The sequence below is a fragment of the Symphalangus syndactylus genome, chromosome 7 (genome assembly GCF_028878055.3).
Source record: "Symphalangus syndactylus isolate Jambi chromosome 7, NHGRI_mSymSyn1-v2.1_pri, whole genome shotgun sequence".
In the NCBI taxonomy this organism is placed as follows: domain Eukaryota; kingdom Metazoa; phylum Chordata; class Mammalia; order Primates; family Hylobatidae; genus Symphalangus; species Symphalangus syndactylus.
In genome coordinates, this window is record NC_072429.2 from 38,522,734 (window position 1) to 38,540,538 (window position 17,805).

Consider the following 17,805-nt stretch of genomic DNA (forward strand, 5'->3'; position numbering starts at 1 on the left):
AAATTGCACCAGTCCATCCTATCACAGAGAATAAAATTAAGACATTCTCATTAAAATGTTTTAAAATGATAAAATTCTGTTTGAAAACAAGATTTAAAAATTTAAATGAATGCAATAGCTTTAAAACAACTTTTACAAAACTTGATAAATCATATACAGACTCAAACTAATGTTTGGTCTCACTAAGAATATCTAAAAAAGAAGAAAACAGTGAAAAAGATAAGGATCAAAATTTGCTCTTTAAAATTATTTGCAGACAAGAAGTTTTTAAAATTCGTAGTCAATGTAAGAACTATTTTCCATTTTCCATCAGACAATTTTGTGATGTGATTTAGCACTTACCATTTTTGCCCCTAAGTATGGTCCTAGACTTTATGGATGACAGAGAGGGAGTGCTCATTAATAACCAGATGCCTACTAGAGGCAAACCAAAATACCAGAATGAGGACAAGCAGGATGTGACCAACAACTTGGAGAAGACTGTTTCTTTGCTGTGGATACTGTGTTGAGTGAATGTTCTGGCTAAATTCTCATCCAAATCATGGATCTGCACAGAGGCTGCTGGGAGAGGGTGAGTTGTTATGAGCCAATTAGTAAGAGAAGTAGAGATTGGGTTCCATTCTCATTTGCCAGGAAGGACTCTGGTGAATAACCACAGTTCTGCCATGCTGGGCTCAAATGAAATTTCACCTTCTCTAAGAGATATTTCCTGTTAATCTCATGCAGTAGTGATGTTGCTTTCAGCCGGGACCCTCTTGTATTGAGCTGGGTCAGACATCTATCTCTGAATTTTCTAATTCTGAATGTATACCAATTTAAAAAAATTAGATTGTTTAGGGCTTTCTTCAGTTCTATTGAATGATAATTTGTAGGGTGGAGTCCTGGCATCTTTATTTTAGTTCATTCCTCATTATTCTTATGCAGCAAGCCTGGTATTTGCAAACACGTCAGATTTTATTCTAATGATGTTTCTATATTATAAACATGATCCTTGGTGTATTCAGCTGCATTAATAGAAGGGAAGGTTTAGTAGAGAGGTGGTAGTTTTAATTTCTCTGTATCTATCGGACAAAAAAAACTTTGGTGATTAGTCTGTTTTTGGACAACATACCGACATATTTTAAGATGGACAATGCCTAATTGTAACAGATCCAAGGAGTATGGTCCAGGATAGAAATGTTATAAGGGAAATAACACTTGAGAAAAAAGGGCTGAATTAACCAGAGATTTTTATCCTGGAGAAAATAAATTTCAATGGAGACAGAATATTCATTTTTAAATAATGAAAAGTCTGTTAATTGGCAAAAAGGGTGAACTTCTTTGTTATGTAGTCTCACTGGCACTGATGGTTGATAGCCTCATGAATATAGTCTTCAATTCTAGACAAGTAGAACATCTCAACAGTCAGATCTCTACAACAATGGACATGCTTCCTGTTGAAGCAGTGGCTTTCCCATCAGTACTCTAGAAGAGTTGAGTTGGCCTATGAGAAATTGTGGTATGTTTCTGGAAAGGAATAGGAAGAAAAACTTCCCTTCTAGAAATGACTTCTTGGAACAAGAGAGGTTCTCTTTTAAGGATCTTTTAAAAAAAGAGACCAATGTAAAGCAACAGTATGGTACATAGACTTGTCTGTAGTGGATAAAGACTCCAGGAGAAGGTGTGATGTTCACTGGCATTTGTGTGTGTGTATGTCTATGTATCGTGTGTGTGTGTGTGTGTGTGTCTGTGTGTGTGGTGTGCACGTGTTTCTTGGAAGCTGATTGGGATTCTTTGTATAAATTTTTTCCTAAACAACAAGACTTGTGTGTTTCTCAATTTTCTTTTATAATTGTGTTATTTTATACCCCGATCTAAGAAACAAACACAAACAGAAGCAAATATAAACTTTCTGGGAGATTATTTTTTTATTGACGTGTTAAAAAAAATGCTGGTCTGTCAGTGAGGCATGCGTTTGTAGGGGTAGCATAGAAACTTTCTCCATTCAATCAAGATTACTCTCAATCTGGCCCTGTCCCCCACCCAGAACATCAGTAAAACTGAAAGAAACTCAGTCAGAGCCTTGGATGATGAAGATGATGATGAGAATATCATTCCTTTCTCTCTATGTCCATGGAGAATTTAGCAATTTCCATCGTGAAGAAACTGAACTCTTCCATTACTTTTCCTAAGGGAAGACACAGTTCACAAGATTCATTAGCACAAGAGGAAATTTTATGTAATGTTAGAGCTGAAAGGAACTATAGAGATTATGAGGCAGCACCTCATTTTACAGATAAGGAAACTGAGTCTCAGAAAATGAATGATCTTGCCAAAGCACATTCTGACAGAGGAAGAAGCAGAATTTCCCTAGTCCAGTGATAATTCCACCCCTCTGCTGCCTCCTCTGATTCCAGAGCCCCGCTGACCACCCAGTGTCTTAAAACAACAAAGAAAGAGTACTCTGACAAAATTGAGAGGGCCTGTCTCTCAGCTTTTCCTGGTCAGCAAGTCCTTTGACGAAGCTGGATCCTGCATTAGTGAGGAGGACTTTCATCATGTTTCCCTCCAGTGTCTCTTGAAAACAGCTAGTTTACTGGCCAAGGGCTAGTTTCCCAGTCTGCCTATGTTACAGAATTTTCCCTTTTGTGAAATAAAACCTCCCAAATAGGAATAAATACATAGACATGTCCTTTTGGGCTCAGGGCTTGTTGTTCTCACTTGTTAAGATAATCACAAAGATGAAAACACAAGATCTAAGTGTCCAAAATCCAGTGGCCTGAAAGAGTTAACAATGATCACAGCGGACTCGGTATGAGACAGTTAAGTGCAATTTGCATGTCTTGTACCAAAGAAGTGACATCTGCCTAGCTACATTTCTGCAAAAACATTTTGTGGGCCAAACAAAATACCTAAACAAAACATGTCCGTGGTATTCTGGTCCAAATACTGACAGCTTGCATCCCTTATTTTAGATAAAGGAAAAGCAATCATTTTTGTAGCCTTATTCCCCCTTAAAGCTACAGATACTTGGAGCCTCTAAGAATTTGAAAATAAAGAACCTCTAGGGACACTTTGTCTAAGAATCAAGCTGCAGTGAGAATGTTAAGTATCTTAGAATCTAAGTCAGGTAGTGTAGTAGTTTTCAATTATTTTTGCGGGGGTGGGGATTCAGGGCCCTTTCTTCAAACATGATATTGTATGGCACTCCACTACTTAAAATAGTCAAAGCTGAACTTTATGTTGTAAACTACCCCAAATGATCCCTTTAACCCTAGTGGCGACTCCTGACTTGCCTCTATAGAACCTCTGTGCTCTGGGGACAGCAGTTTGAGAATTCACAGTCTTACTGGATTCTCACAATTGACAGACAGGAACTGAAGGTTCTGTGATGGGATGGGACTAGTCCAAGCTGGCAGAGCAGGTGACTCTACCCTGTCTGATTGTGCAACAGTCAGTTTTCTATCCCCACCTGCTGTTCTGGGTGGGAATAATTATAAATTACAGCTTATAGAGATTTAAGCTGGATCCTGGAAAGTAGAAGCGTTTGTAGTAGAGAGCACTGGCTCCAGATCTCATTTTCTTCTTATGAGGTACTCACAAGCTCTCGGTACACAAGTGACATTCATTCCCATAGGTGATGTAGTCAGAACCACAAACTGGCAGGTATGTGATGGGGCAGGGGATGGCCACCACTGAATACTTCTTGTAAATGCTGCAGTCCACCTGTGTCATACATAAGCAAATGTCCCGTTTTTCTCCCAGACCCCAAGCTAGGCCACTATTAGATATACTACAAGGGCTGGAAGTCCCAGCTCAGATATTCAGATGTTGCTTGGCCACTTCTTTAAGCACTAGTGTTATCACTATGACAAATACTAGCACTACTGGTGTTCTGTTTTTTTTTCTACGACACTCAGTTAACAATTGCTGGGCATTTCTGGGCTAGGCGTTAAACTTAAATCTTACATGAATTTTCTTGTTTAATCTTCAGAACAACTAGAGTAAATTCTACTATTACCTCTCTTTACAAATGTGGAAATTAAAGCTTAGAAATAGAGATAACCTGTTGAAGATAAATGCTGGTAAGTAGTAGAGTTAGGATTTGAATCCAGAGCCTGTGCAATTTATCAGGGTGCTTTTGCTCTGCCTTTTACACGTTATGCCTTTTATGAAAACATCACCAACCTCTCAGCTGGAAGGCAGTTCTCCCTTCTTTAACTCTGGAATATTTAAAAAACATTTTTAAAATATGGTTGTTTATATGTATGTCATATTTCTTCAGTTGCCTTCTGGAGAACAGATACCATTTCTCCATGTGTGTTTGCCTCCCTCTCGAATCCCCCTAAACATACTGAATTTATCCTACATATATGTTGACTAAATGACAGTCAATAGTTATCAACATTAAAATGTTATTCAACATACTTACTTTTTTTGGAGACAGACTAGCAGCTTCTGAAAAAGAGATACAGATGAAAATGTTAAAAATAAAGCAAATTTTAAATCTCATTAATTAATATAAGTTTCATCCTATATAATTATTCTACATTTCCTTTAGCAATGAGATTCAGCACACTCTCCATCCTTATGCAAAATCCTAGTTGTTTGCTGAGGAAGTTGAATGGCCAATGGGTTAGATTAACCCTTGGTTTAGGCAAGAGAATTATCAAAATTTCCTCAATATATTGATCACGGGATGTTTTCTGAACCTCATAGTGTTTTTGATAATGGCCAAAGTCAGGTAGCAATAAGAAGAATTAAAATCATCACTCCTAAGAGCCTGAAGGATCATCTCTGATATCCTTTCCTTCCCAATTGACATAAAGAAATGCAATGGAATGTCTTTATGGGGTTGGAAACACTTTAATTTTTCACAGTATGAAAGTCTAATTTGTTGACCCTTGGCTTTTTGAGACTTGTGTTTTATTTTAACCCCTCCAAACTGATTTGGGAAGACATCCAAGTTTTTCTGTATCTTTGCACTAAGAAATGGTATATCTAATAACACTGACAACTTCCAGTGTCCATATGAACATAAAAATGGGAGACTTACAGAGAAATTAAATCATTTTTTGTTCTATGGATGCAAATAAGAATCCTTGAAAGTGAAGACATTGGACTCAAGTCTCACAAACTCCAGATGGAACATAAGATCCTATTACAAACCAGTACACTTTAAATTCTTACAACCAGATGTTTCTGAGATGCTCACATCCCAGGAGGGATTATTTGTGAAAACAATCTTAATGGCTATATAGGGCACTGTCTGACCTTAACTTACCTGAGCTGCTACAGAAATAGACCACTGTACAGAGCAGAAGGAGACCCCCAGTGATCTTCATGCTGGAAATGGCTGTGGGGCAGAAGCTGCTCTGAGATTGTCACTGCAGCTGCATCAACCATATCCCGGGAAAGGGGTCATGTTTATATATATGCAAGGCTTGGTTTCTCCACCTTTCCTGTGAGGTCATCCAGAGGATCTCAAAGCACAGTGCCACACCCTGTGCTGTGTTACAGTCCTTGTTACTGAATTGCCACTTCTTATCTGACCAATGATTTGATTATTTGAGGTAAGAAGTATTTTCTATCTTCCCCAAGGGTGGGACTGTTAAGAATTCTAAACTTCATGAACTAGAAGAGACTAAGTATGAGCTTCTTGACTTAGTTATGAAACAAGTGAGTATCTCAAACCTCCTTTATTTTACAAAACTGGAATCTATTAAACCCAGATTAGACTGATTACACCTATGTTTGTATCTTGGCACCTGGGGAAATATTGTTTATTCTTGAGGCAATGAACCAATGAAGCAAACTGGGACCTAATGGAAGGAACACTGACATTAGCATTTATGAGGTATGGAGAAAAGCACTAACGTAATACTTCTGAAATTTTCTACCTGTATAATCTTGGATAAGTCGTTATATGCTGTGAGCCTTTATCAGTCCAAAAGGCTTGGTTATGTTGTGATAACATGTAACCACAAGATTTCTGTGAATTAAAACAAAACTTTGTTTCTTACTCAAGCTACACGTGTATGGTAGTCAGCTGATCATGCTACATTGCCTCCACTGTGGATGCCAAGTGGGCAGAGTCATCACTATTTGGAATACTGTAGTCAAGGCGAAGTGGAGTTTGTCCTCAAGGAGTTCTCATTTTAGCAATTAAAACTTCCAGCCCAGAGCAATACTGCTGTCACTTCCCCTCATGGTCTTGTGGCCATCACATGCTTTGTTATGTATGGAGTGAGTGCAATCAATCTGATATGGTTTAGCTGTGTCTCCACCCAAATCCCATCTTGAATTGTAGCTCCCATAATTCCCATATGTTGTGGGAGGGACCTGGTGGGAGATAATTGAATCATGGAGGCAATTTCCCTCATACTGTTCTCATGGAAGTGAGTAAGTCTCACGAGATCTGATGGTTTTATAAGGGGTTTCCCTTTGCACTTGGCTCTCATTCTCTCTTGCCTGCTGCCACGTAAGACATGCCATTCACTTTCTGCCATGATTGTGAGGCCTCTTCAGCCATGTGGAACTGTGAGCCCATTAAATCTCTTTTTCTTTATAAATGACCCAGTCTTGGGTATGTCTTAATCAGCAGCTTGAAAACAGATTAATACACAGTCTTACCTTGTCCTGACCTGTTCCCTGACCTGAAGGTCAGATGAAGAACTAGAATAGTTGGCAAATAGCAGAGACCATCCCAGAGACTGAGTTTCATCCCAATCCAATAGGGCCTGTTGTTAGCCACAATAGAGTTCACATAATTGGAATCATATACATAAAAGTCTGCTCTAAAGCATAGTGCATTTAATACTATTATTGTGATTGTTATTATTATTCACAAACCAAGAGTTAATGCTATGAGTTGCTGACATTAGATTGTAAACTGTATTGTCCACGCACAACTGTCCAAATAGCTGCGGTTTTTCTATTGAGTTTAAGGACGTATGTATGAAGACCTGGGGGAAGGCAGTAGACTGTTCCACTAGTTTACTGCTTGGAAGGTTTATTTTAGTACATTCTAAAACTAGCATCTACAAGACATATTAAGTGACTAATAAATGATATTGCATAATCTAATATTTTACTCCTACATCTGTTTGGGAGGCAATGTAATCTAGTAGTTAAGAGCATGGGCATTGAGTAGATCTCATTTAGAATCTTTCTTCTAAAAAATGTTGACTGTGTGTCTTTTAGTATTTAGGTTAACATCTGATACTTTAGTGTCTTCATCCTTATGACAGAAATAATATTTACCTCATAGGTTGTTTTGATGTTAAATTCGATTTTACAGACACACACTCTCTCACACACACACATTATACAGTCAACTCTTGAACAACATGGGGTGCTGACACCACCACGGTTGAAAAATTAACATACAATTTTTGATTTCTCAATAATTTAACTATTAATAGCCTACTGTTGACCTTATTAATAACATAAACAGTTAATGAACACGTTTTGTATGTTACATGTATTATATACTGTATTCCTACAACAAAGTAAGCTAGAAAAAAGAAAATGTTATTAAGAAAATTGTAAGGAAGAGAAAATATATTTACATTAATTAAGTGGAAATGGATCATCATGAAAGTTTTCATCTTTGTTGTCCTCATCTTGAGTAGACTAAGGAGAAGAAGAAAGAGGAAAAGTTGATTTTACTGCCTCAGGAGTGGCAGAGGTAGAAGAAAATCTATGTATAAGTGAGCCTGTGCGGTTCAAACCAATTTTATTCAAGGGTCAACTGTGCATATAATCTCTTATGGTTGCGTGTCTGTGAGGTTTCTTTGTGGTATGTTTGTGTGGTTTGTGTGTATTTGGGTATCAAGGCGCCAAGCTCATAATTAGATCTTGATATATGGTAGCTAATAATATGGAATGTGCCCTTCATAACAACTCATTAAGGAAGGAATTTTTGTTACTCTAGTTTTGCCAGTGAGTAAGTTAAGACTCAGAGGATTTAAGTAATCTTCCAAGGATCATGATACAATTAATGGAGGAAACTGCTGAGTTCAGTCAAGGAAAAGAAGTAAAGTGCAGGTTCCAATAAGGAGAGGTAATTGTAGGTTTCATTGTTTGCCGCGAATGTTTGAAAAGAATGAATCCTAAGAAAAAGCCATTATGTTTCAAGATGAGGTATCTTTATTGCAGTTTGAAAATGCACTTTTATCAAAGAGGAGTGGGAATAGGGTCAAAGGGTGGTCAAAATGGTGGTAAAAGATAGGATCACAGATTTTTTTTTTAAATGTTTGATAGTCAAAGGAGGAACGGAAGAAGCTGAGGCTACAGAAAGATATAGGATAGACTGAGCATGTCTTAAAACCAAAGAGAAGAAGAAATTTTAGATACATGGTAGAGAGTGGCTAATTAGAGGCATGTAGAAAGATAGAAAATAAGGTTAAGAGCACAGATGAAAAACCATTTTCTCTGACACATGAGAGAGAGAAGAGTGGATAAATGTAGAAACAGGCATATTTTGAAGGGTAAGGAAGGAGAGATGGGGGAAGCCTACTGTAAGGTAGGCTCTAGTTGTTCAGTGCTGGTTTGCTTTTTTGCACTGGGAGAACTGGGTTCGTTTGGGAGTTGAGAAAGATGATAGAAGACTTGGTAGCATGTCAGATAGTCAGCAATGGATCTAAAGATTAATGGCCACTGGAAAAGTTAGAACTAGATTTTAGAAGGCCCAATTAGTACTATTCTTCGTATTTCTCCCAAAGTTTGTGCAACACAGAGTGAGAAATGGGGAACAGTGATTTTATAGATAGGGAATGCATACATCAGAGGCTTGAGGATACCATAAAGACTGCATTAGGAGGTGGCAAAGCTTGAAAGAGAGTTAAATGTTCCAGAAGTTTCTGATGGGCTACACAAGGTACAGGCATTTAAGTGTTTAGAGATCAAGGTTTAGGCAAAATGTGGTAGGTATAGAAAATAAGAACAATTGTTTATTGAGACAGGGCTAGGAATCAAGTTGTCGGATACTATTTCTCAGGGGTGGGGCTGAGATAATGATCCTCAGGGTGTATCCAGTGGGTGGAGATAAATATCTCTCGATTGAAAAGGATGAGGAAAGGTGAGGTCAAGGGATCAGGAGAGGGGTTGGTTTGGGTTTTGGAAGCCGTTTACATAGAGAGGAAATTTTCCAGCCGGGTACTGAGGCACAAATTATGGAGGAGGCTTTTGAAATGAAAGTCAAAGCCTGTGAAGATAAAAGCAGTCCATTTCAGGATAGTTTTTTCATTTATCCTTATAGTTCTCCAAGGAGAAAATCTTGAGGCCTTGTAAGAGAGAATAACTATGGTCCTGGTTTCATCATGAAGAAGGAAATTAGCTCTTTTCCCATTTAGAAAAAAAGAAGTGCAGCTTGCTGCCAGCATTCATTTAATTTTACATAAACATGCTCTTTGAGGCTGAAGTAAATCTAATTTTCAATGTGAAAATAAAATACAAAAACTGTTCTTGGAGTTATTTCTAAACAGAACTTATCTCTAATCCTAATGTAACAGAAATGTAAATGATGATCAGTATTTAGTAGTTTTTTTTATTTGGTAAATTTCAAAGCACAGAACAACACAAAGCAGAACATCATATTATACACAAAAATATTCCGTTTCTCTCCACATCTTGCTGTGCTTGTCATTGTGTGAGCAGCAAACTTGCAGTGACCAGTTGGATTCCACCCCCCTGATGTTAGTGGTATGCTCTTGGGGAAATGTCTTCCAGACAGGCAAAGAAGAGTGACATCATCAGAGTATGGACGGCCTCAAAGACATTGCAGCTGTGGTCTGTGATGTTTTTCCAGCATTCTTTCAATCAATGTCAGTCTGAAGTTTACATGGCTAATTGTGTGCTCAGGATTGTCCTTCTTGAACAGGATGTAGGAGTCTAGCACTGTAATTTTTAGAAGATAGTGAAAGAATTTCTTATACCGAACATTTGATCTCAGTTGGTTAAGAAGTGAGCATCTGATCAGCCAAATCCACTGCTCCCATATTCTTGTTGTAATCCACAATGGCACATGGCTCCTTAGTTTTCTTTCCATTTCTGCTGTCTACTTCAATCACAGTATCATGGTTGATATGGTTTGGCTCTGTGTCCCCACCCAAATTTCATCTCGAATTGTAATTCCCATGTGTCGGAGGAGGGGCCTGGTAGGAGGTGATTGGATCCTGGGGGCAGATTTCCCCTTGCTGTTCTCATGTTAGTGAGTGAGTTCCCATGAGATCTGATGGTTTAAAAGTGTATGGCACTTCCCCCCTCCCCCTCTCTCTGGCCACCATTAGAAGAAGGTACTTGCTTCCCCTTTGCCTTCCACCATGATTGTAAGTTTTCTGAGGCCTCCCAATCATGCTTCCTGTTAAGCCTGCATAACTGTGCATCAATTAAACCTCTTTTCTTCATAAATTACCCAGTATCAGGTAGTTCTTTATAGCATTGTGAGAATGGACTAAGACAATTGTGGAATGTTGACAGCATTGTCACCTCCTTCTTCTTGGGGTAAATGCTGCAGCCACAAGTGCTACTGGCGAGTATTCTCAGGGCAAATGGGAAAAGGTTTTGAAGAAAAGCACAAAAAATTAATATAAAAAATTGAGAGTATTGGGGATTTATTCCCTTATAGATTTGGGGTGTCACAAGGAAGAGTGGGATAACTCATTAGAGGGTTAGAGAAGGGTGAGGAAATTAAATTGGAGCAAGGCCTGTATGAAGAGTTTTTGGGTTAGTTAGCTGGAGGGAAATAGGGAAGCCAGCACTGTAGCTGTGCAGGAATCCAGGTATAGAATAGTGGCTCTAAGGATGGACTGTTATAATAAGAAAATTAACCATATATTCAGCACTTATGAAGTGCTAGAACTGCACTACACCTGCTGTGTGCATTATCTCATTTCATACTTAATCTTAGGAAATAGGAATGGCTATTCTCCCTGCTATTTAGCTGCAATAATGGGAACTTAAGAGATATGACAAGTTTAAGGTAAAGAGCTTAAAGATTCTTTTTAATCACTCTGGTGTATTACCTTTAAATCTAAACCTAAAAGGTAGCTTTGTAGACTCATTGGACACTGAAATAATAGTGTAACTGGCAGAATCAGAGTAGTCAGGAAGAACAGCTAAGTTTTGAGTGAGTAGCAGAGGGAGCTGAACACTGGGGCAGAGTGTGTGACATTTTCATCTGTGAGGATCATCTGGAAAGAGGGTTCACTCCAGTGGAGAGAGGGGAGGACTGAGAGCCAGGGGCCAAGGGTTCCTATCCTGTCCCCCATCCCCATCTATCTATCTAGGGAGCAACACTGTGACAATCCCTTCTCCAATGTGAGCTCTCTACTTCCTCTAAATCTAGTGAGATTAGCCTAGATTGGTAGTTCACATTTTCGAGTTAAAAAGCCATCCATGGTACACTAATTTATACAATAAATAAGGCTGAGGAGTGAGGCTAGGTGGGAAGGAGAGGGTGGAACTTTATTAATTGATTCTGGTTTTCCCTCCTCATTGCTTCACCAGCACCTCTCACCCACCCCCACCAGGGTGCCTTTCTTCTTGGCATCCAGCAAACAAACCACCAAACACTCTCAAGGGGTCTTTTGACAGTTTAAAAATCACTGGCTTAGATTTGTCTTTTCTTCTTTCCCTGTATGGCCCTTTCACATCCCAACTCTTTTCTTTTTTGTTTTTCAAGATAGCCCCGACTATGATCATGCCCTTGTGACCACTGAGGGCACAGTGACCTAGGAATCTGGATATTTGCATTTTGACTTTGTGTCTGGCAAGACTTTGTTCCCTGCATCTCATGAGAGCTGGGAGTTAGCACATCCAGGGATCTTATGCTTTGAATGCCTTCACTTCTTTTGGGGCCATTGAGACTAAATAGCTCCAATTATGGAACAAGGTGATTTGGATGAACAGTAACAACTATTTTTTTTCTGAATTTATTTTGTTCCTAGGAGACCTCACAGTATCTGGATGAAGACTGTTTACACACATGCGCGTGTGAGCACATACACACACACACACACACACAGCTCCCAGCTCCAATTGGTAAAAATCATGTTTACTAGGAAGGAGCAGAGCGTGATGGCAGAGTAGGATTCTCCAGTGATTGTCCCTGAACAGAAAAATTGATTTGTAACGATTACCCATACAGGAAAAATCTTGACAAGAGCTAAATAAACCAGGTAAGAGTACCTAGTTTAAAAATAATAATAAGAAAATATATATTGAAGAAGGTAAAAAAGACAGTTTTATATTACCGACAACCCCCTCCTCTAACCCCAGGCAGCACAGCTTGGAGAGAGATAGATACCTACTTGGGAGAAGGCCAGGGAAGCAAGTGTAGGACGTTGCCTATACCAGAGGCTAGAGTTATTAGGAAGAAGGTGGAGATGGGGTGACATTGGTCAAAGGAGACATAATTACAGTTAGATAGGAGAAATACATTTCAGCAGAACTATTATACAGCAGGGTGACTAGAGTTAATGATGATATATTCATTTTTATTCTGAAAAAATATCAAGGAAGTGGATGTTATGTGCTCTTGCCACAAAAATGATAACTATTAGTGGTAATGCATTTGTAGTTAGCTAGGTTTAACCATTCTTCAGTGTAAATGTACTTCAAAACATCAGATTGTACAAGATAAAAATATGTAATGTTATCTATCAATTAAAAAATAAAATAAAACGGCCGGGCGCGGTGGCTCAAGCCTGTAATCCCAGCACTTTGGGAGGCCGAGGCGGGCGGATCACGAGGTCAGGAGATCGAGACCATCCTGGCTAACACAGTGAAACCTCGTCTCTACTAAAAATACAAAAAAAAATTAGCCGGGCGTGTTGGCGGGTGCCTGTAGTCCCAGCTACTTGGGAGGCTGAGGCAGGAGAATGGCGTGAACCCGGGAGGCGGAGCTTGCAGTGAGCCGAGATCGCGCCACTGCACTCCAGCCTAGGGGACAGAGAAAGACTCCGTCTCAAAAAAAAAAAAATAAATAAAAATAAAATAAAATAAAATAAAACATTTAAAAGTAAATAAATAATCATGTTTCCTGTGCTCAGTGCTGAAAAGATACCTGTAACCTCAGAGTTAGCCAACAACAGGAAATGTATTAGTCTGTAGGGATGCCATAACAAAATGTCACAAACTGAGGAGCTTAAACAGCAGAAATTTTTTCACTTCTAGAATCCAAAATCAAAATGCCAGCAGGTCTGGTTTCTCCCAAGGCCTTTCCCTGTAGCTTGCAGCCAGTCTGTCTTCTCACTGTGTCCTCATCTGGTCTTTTCTCTCTGTACATGGCCTTAATGTCTCTTCCTTTTCTTATAAGGACTCCAGTTCTATTGGATTAGAGTCCTTCTCTTATGACCTCATTTGACCTTAATTACTATCCTAAAGGCCATATTTCAAAATATAGTCACATTGGAGATGTTAAATCAAGTCTAGTCTAAAGCTGCCTCCCTACATATTTTAAGTTCAGTCTAAAGGTTTCTCTGTACATCGTGAACTATAACAAGTGGAGGTGTAAACAGACCATAGCCTACACTTGTGCCAATCACTGAGTTTTGGCCAATCAAATGTAGCCAACTGCTCAAATTGTGTTCAAATAAGGCAAAGGCTGAGCCATCACCAATCCAGCTGTTTGTGCACCTCACTGTCATTTTCTGTACATCACTTTACTTTTTCTGTCTATAAATTTTCTTCACCACATGGCTGCGCCGGAGTCTCAGAGCCTACTGTTGCTGGGGAGGCTGCCAATTTGCAAATCATTCATTTCTCAATTAAACTCAACTTCTTTAAATGTAATTCAGACGAAGTTTTTCTTTTTTTCTTTTTTTTTTTTTAAATCAGAGATCAACATATACATTTTGAGGAGACAAAATTCAGTCCATGATGTTCTACCCCCAGACCCTCAATATGCATATTCTTTTCACATGTGGAGAACTATAGACTTGATCTTCAAGACCCTGGTATTTCATAAAATGTTAGTAAGTGTTTCTTGAAAATAAGATTCCCTGATCAACCAGACACAGGAAACTCTGGGTACTCCATTTCTTTTTGAGGAATTCACAATACATTTTATTTTTAAAGGTTCAATTACATTTTTTTGCAATATGGAAAGTTTTCACTTTATTTAACTCAATTTTTCCAAAACTTAACTGGCTACAGTTTATTTATCATGTTATAGAACACTGACTAACGGCTAAAGGGTGCCAGTGTTTTCTTGAACATTAAAAAAAAATAAGGATTTACTCTAATTTTCCAGACTCATCACCAAAGGAGGTCATTGAATTTTTGGTCTTCTTCGACTGCTCAGAAGTTCTTTATCACGTTGAACAGAACTCCACTGGGATGTGGCCTCCAACATTGTAGTTCTCAGCAATGAAACCCAACACAACAAATCTGCACCCTCTTTTCAAGTATAGCCCTTCAGACCTGCAAAGGCAGTTCTAGAGTGCCCTGTCAAGATCTTTTTTTCTCCAGATGATTAGATCTCTTAATGTTTCCCCTTATAGTACATAGTCTTATAAGTCCTCCCTATGCTGACATATTAATACAAGTTTGCTTAATCAAAATGAAACACCAAGTAATAACCAATTTTACTATTTCCCTTCTCTGTTCTAGGCAGTGTTCCCCACACTAGAGATACAGAGTTGAAAAAGACACACAGGATCCCTACTTCATGAAGCTTACTTTCTTGTAGAGTAAGAAAAAAAAATCAAGAAATATGAGATGATTTCAGATCCTGACAAGTATCTTAAAAATATGTATCATGATATTGAGATAGGAGATAACATGGAAATTGGGGGTGAACTGGATTGGGTGACTAGGGAATACTTCTCAGAGAAGGTGATATTTGAAGGACACCTTAATTATGAGAAGGAGCCAGTCTGGGAGTGCAAAAAGCTCAGGTAGTGAAGAGGGAATAGCTGGTGTGGTAACACATTAAAGGATTCTGTTTTCTTCAATTCCAGCATTATATAAAATGGCTATTTTTTCCTTAAAACATTCAATTTGGAAATCAAGCAAGTTGTAGCCCGTATCTTCTGTAACTAGGCAAAATGTCTTATACTGAATTCTACATGGCATTGAGTTGAAAAATTCTTCCATCTAGTTTCTTTTTTAAATCACCTTTTCTTTTTCCTTGGTTCTCTCTTCTTATTTTTTATTGCAAGTGTTCCTTCCAGTGATTTCAAGTGGAGTCTCTGTCCAGGAGTTTATAGTCTCAAACTTCCAGTCAACATCTATTTATTCAATTCCTATTATGTGCCTCACTTTTTATCATACGACTTTTAATTCATTTTTATGACAGCATTCATTACTGACATACTGACTATATGACATTGCCTATTTATTTATTTGTATATTATTTGTATCTCACCACTTGAATTCAGCTTCCACAAGACCAGGCTCTTGCCTGTTTTTAATTTGCCTGTCTAGCACCTCACACAATGCATTGCCCAGAGTAGGAACTAGGCAATAAATAATTGATAAATTAATAAATAGCCCTAAGATTCCACAACATTAGCCAAATTGTAGAGTAACTCACAATTCATCCAGCATTCAGGAGAGATCATGTCTTTTCCTTTAGTGGATTAAAACAAAATAAGTAAACTTACCTCACTGGAACTTAAAATAATTAAACCAATTTTTATTGAATTTAACTTCAATAATAGGAGGAAACTAAGATGTTTAACACATTTTCTTTCACTTCCCCCCCGATGACTCATAATAATGTTTAAGTTGAAATAATTATTATCTGAGCATGCAGAGACCCCTTTGCAGAGCTGCTGTTAGGAGAGAAGGCCAAAGGACAAATGTATGCCTTAGGGCTGAGGGAGAACCATTGCCTACTCCCCCTTAGCTGCTACCACCACTGCATCAATACAAGGAATACACCAGTCCTAGCAGTGCCCGGACATAGTCTATAAAAAGATTTATCAGCTAATAAAAAGGCTTTATTAATTAAGGTTGTATCTACTTACTTAAAACATGGATACTGCCTAAATGTAGCATGTCCAGATCAAATGGCCCAGGGTAGAAAGAAAAAAAAAAAAAGGTCAGGAGAAATGACTTTAGTAACTTGAGGGATTTTGTTTTTAATGGAGAAGAAAAATTTGAGAATGCATTAAGTAGAAGTAGGGATATGCATGTTATATGACTAACTGGGTGAGAGAGTAAAAACCTGTCATGAAAGGCTCTGAAGGTTGAAAGCATCACAAATGTAGCTGTGGATTTAAGGTAAGCAGAGCTGCCTATCAATCAGATCTCTATAGCAACATTCATGCTTCATCATGAGGTGCATTTCCTTTTTGTGGAAAATCCTGTAGATGCTGGTCCACTAGGAATACTGCGAAAGAAATCAGAGATGATTTAGATGGTCTCTGAGTTCTCATTCAACTCTGAAAACCTGTGGTTATACCCAAGTTAAACTCAGTCAATGTATTGTGGATTCAAAAGACTTTCCTTTGCTCATGTCTGATATACAGGCATACTTTGCAGATGTTGCAGGATCGTTACCAGAGCACAAAAATAAAATGATTATTGCAATAAAGCAAGCCACACAGATTTTTTTTGGTCTCCCAGTAGATATAAAAATTATGTTTACACTGTACTCTAGTCTATTAAATGTACAATAGTATTATGTCTAAAAACAATAGACATAATTTAATTTAAAAATCTTTATTGCTAAAAAATGCTAACAGTTATTTGAACCTTTAACAAGTTGTTATTTTTTTGCTGGTGGAGGATCTGATGTTGATGGCTGCTTACTGATCAGAGTGGTGATTGATGATGGTTGGGGTAGCTGTGGAAAGTTTTAAAAATAAGACAACAGTAAAGTTTGCTGCATCAATTGACTCTTTCTTTCAAGAAAGATTTCTCTGTAGCATGCAGTGATTTTTGATAGAACTTTACCCAAAGAACTTTCAAAATTGTCAATCCTCTCAAACTGCCACTGTTTTATCAACTAAGTTTGGGTGATATTCTCAATTTTTTATTGTGTTTTCAACAGTGTTTACAATATCTTCATCAGCAGTAGATTTTATCTCAAGAAACCACTTCCTTTACTTATTAATAAGAAAAAACTCATCATCCACTGAAATTTAATCATGAGGTTACAACAATTCAGGCACATCTTCAGACTCCAATCTAATTCTAGTTTTCTTGCTATTTCCACCACACTGCAGCAACTTCCTCTACTGGTCTTGAACCCCTTGGAGTTGTCCATGACAGTTTTATTCCCCTTCTAAACCCTTGCTAATGTTCTTTTGGGCTTCTCCCATGAATCACAGATATTCTTGATGGCAAATGGAATGGTGACTCCTTTGCATAATATTTTCGATTTACTTTGCCATCAGAGGAATCACCATCTATGGCAGCTATATTCTTATGAAATGATTTTCGTAAATAATAAGACTTGAAAGTCAGAATTAGTCCTTGATTCATGGTCAGCAGAGTGGATGTTGCGTCAGAGGGCATGAAAACAACATTCTTCTTATACCTTTCCATCAGAGCTCTTGAGTGACTAAATGCATTGTCAATGAGCAGCAATAGTTTGAAAGGAATCATTATTTCTAAGCAGTAGCTCTCAACAGTGGGCTTAAAATTTTCAGTAAACTGTGGTAAACAGATGAGCTGTCATCTAGGCTTTGTTGTTCCATTTATAGAACATAGATGGAGTAGATTTAACAATTCTTAAGGGCAGTAGGATTTTCAGGATAGTCAATGAGCACTGGCTTCAACTTAAAGTCACCAGCTTCATTCTCCTTTAACAGGGGAGTCAACTGGGCCTTTGAAGCTTTGAAGCCAGGCACTAACTTCCACTCTCTAGCT

General features: G+C 38.2%; 1 protein-coding gene across 1 annotated transcript; it reads right to left on the reverse strand.

Annotated features, from left to right (window-relative positions):
• Positions 1-1,888: 1,888 nt before the first annotated feature.
• SPINK7 (serine peptidase inhibitor Kazal type 7) lies at positions 1,889-5,385 on the reverse strand. Its single transcript, XM_055285725.1, has 4 exons — positions 5,264-5,385; positions 4,412-4,437; positions 3,581-3,705; positions 1,889-2,167 (listed from the first exon to the last, which is right to left on the reverse strand). The coding sequence occupies exons 1-4, from the start codon at positions 5,322-5,324 to the stop codon at positions 2,122-2,124; spliced, it is 258 nt and encodes an 85-aa protein (XP_055141700.1). The 5' UTR covers positions 5,325-5,385; the 3' UTR covers positions 1,889-2,121.
• Between the last annotated feature and the right edge of the window lie 12,420 nt (positions 5,386-17,805).

Bases quoted from the DNA above. Each gene is read 5' to 3' on its own strand.
- SPINK7 (XM_055285725.1), bottom strand. From the start codon at position 5,324: ATGAAGATCACTGGGGGTCTCCTTCTGCTCTGTACAGTGGTCTATTTC. The intron at 4,438-5,263 runs GTAAGTTAAGGT...TCTCTTTTTCAG, and splicing joins CTATTTCTGTAGCAGCTCAG to AAGCTGCTAGTCTGTCTCCA. The intron at 2,168-3,580 runs GTGAGTACCTCA...GTCTTCCCTTAG, and splicing joins CACTTGTGTACCGAGAGCTT to GAAAAGTAATGGAAGAGTTC.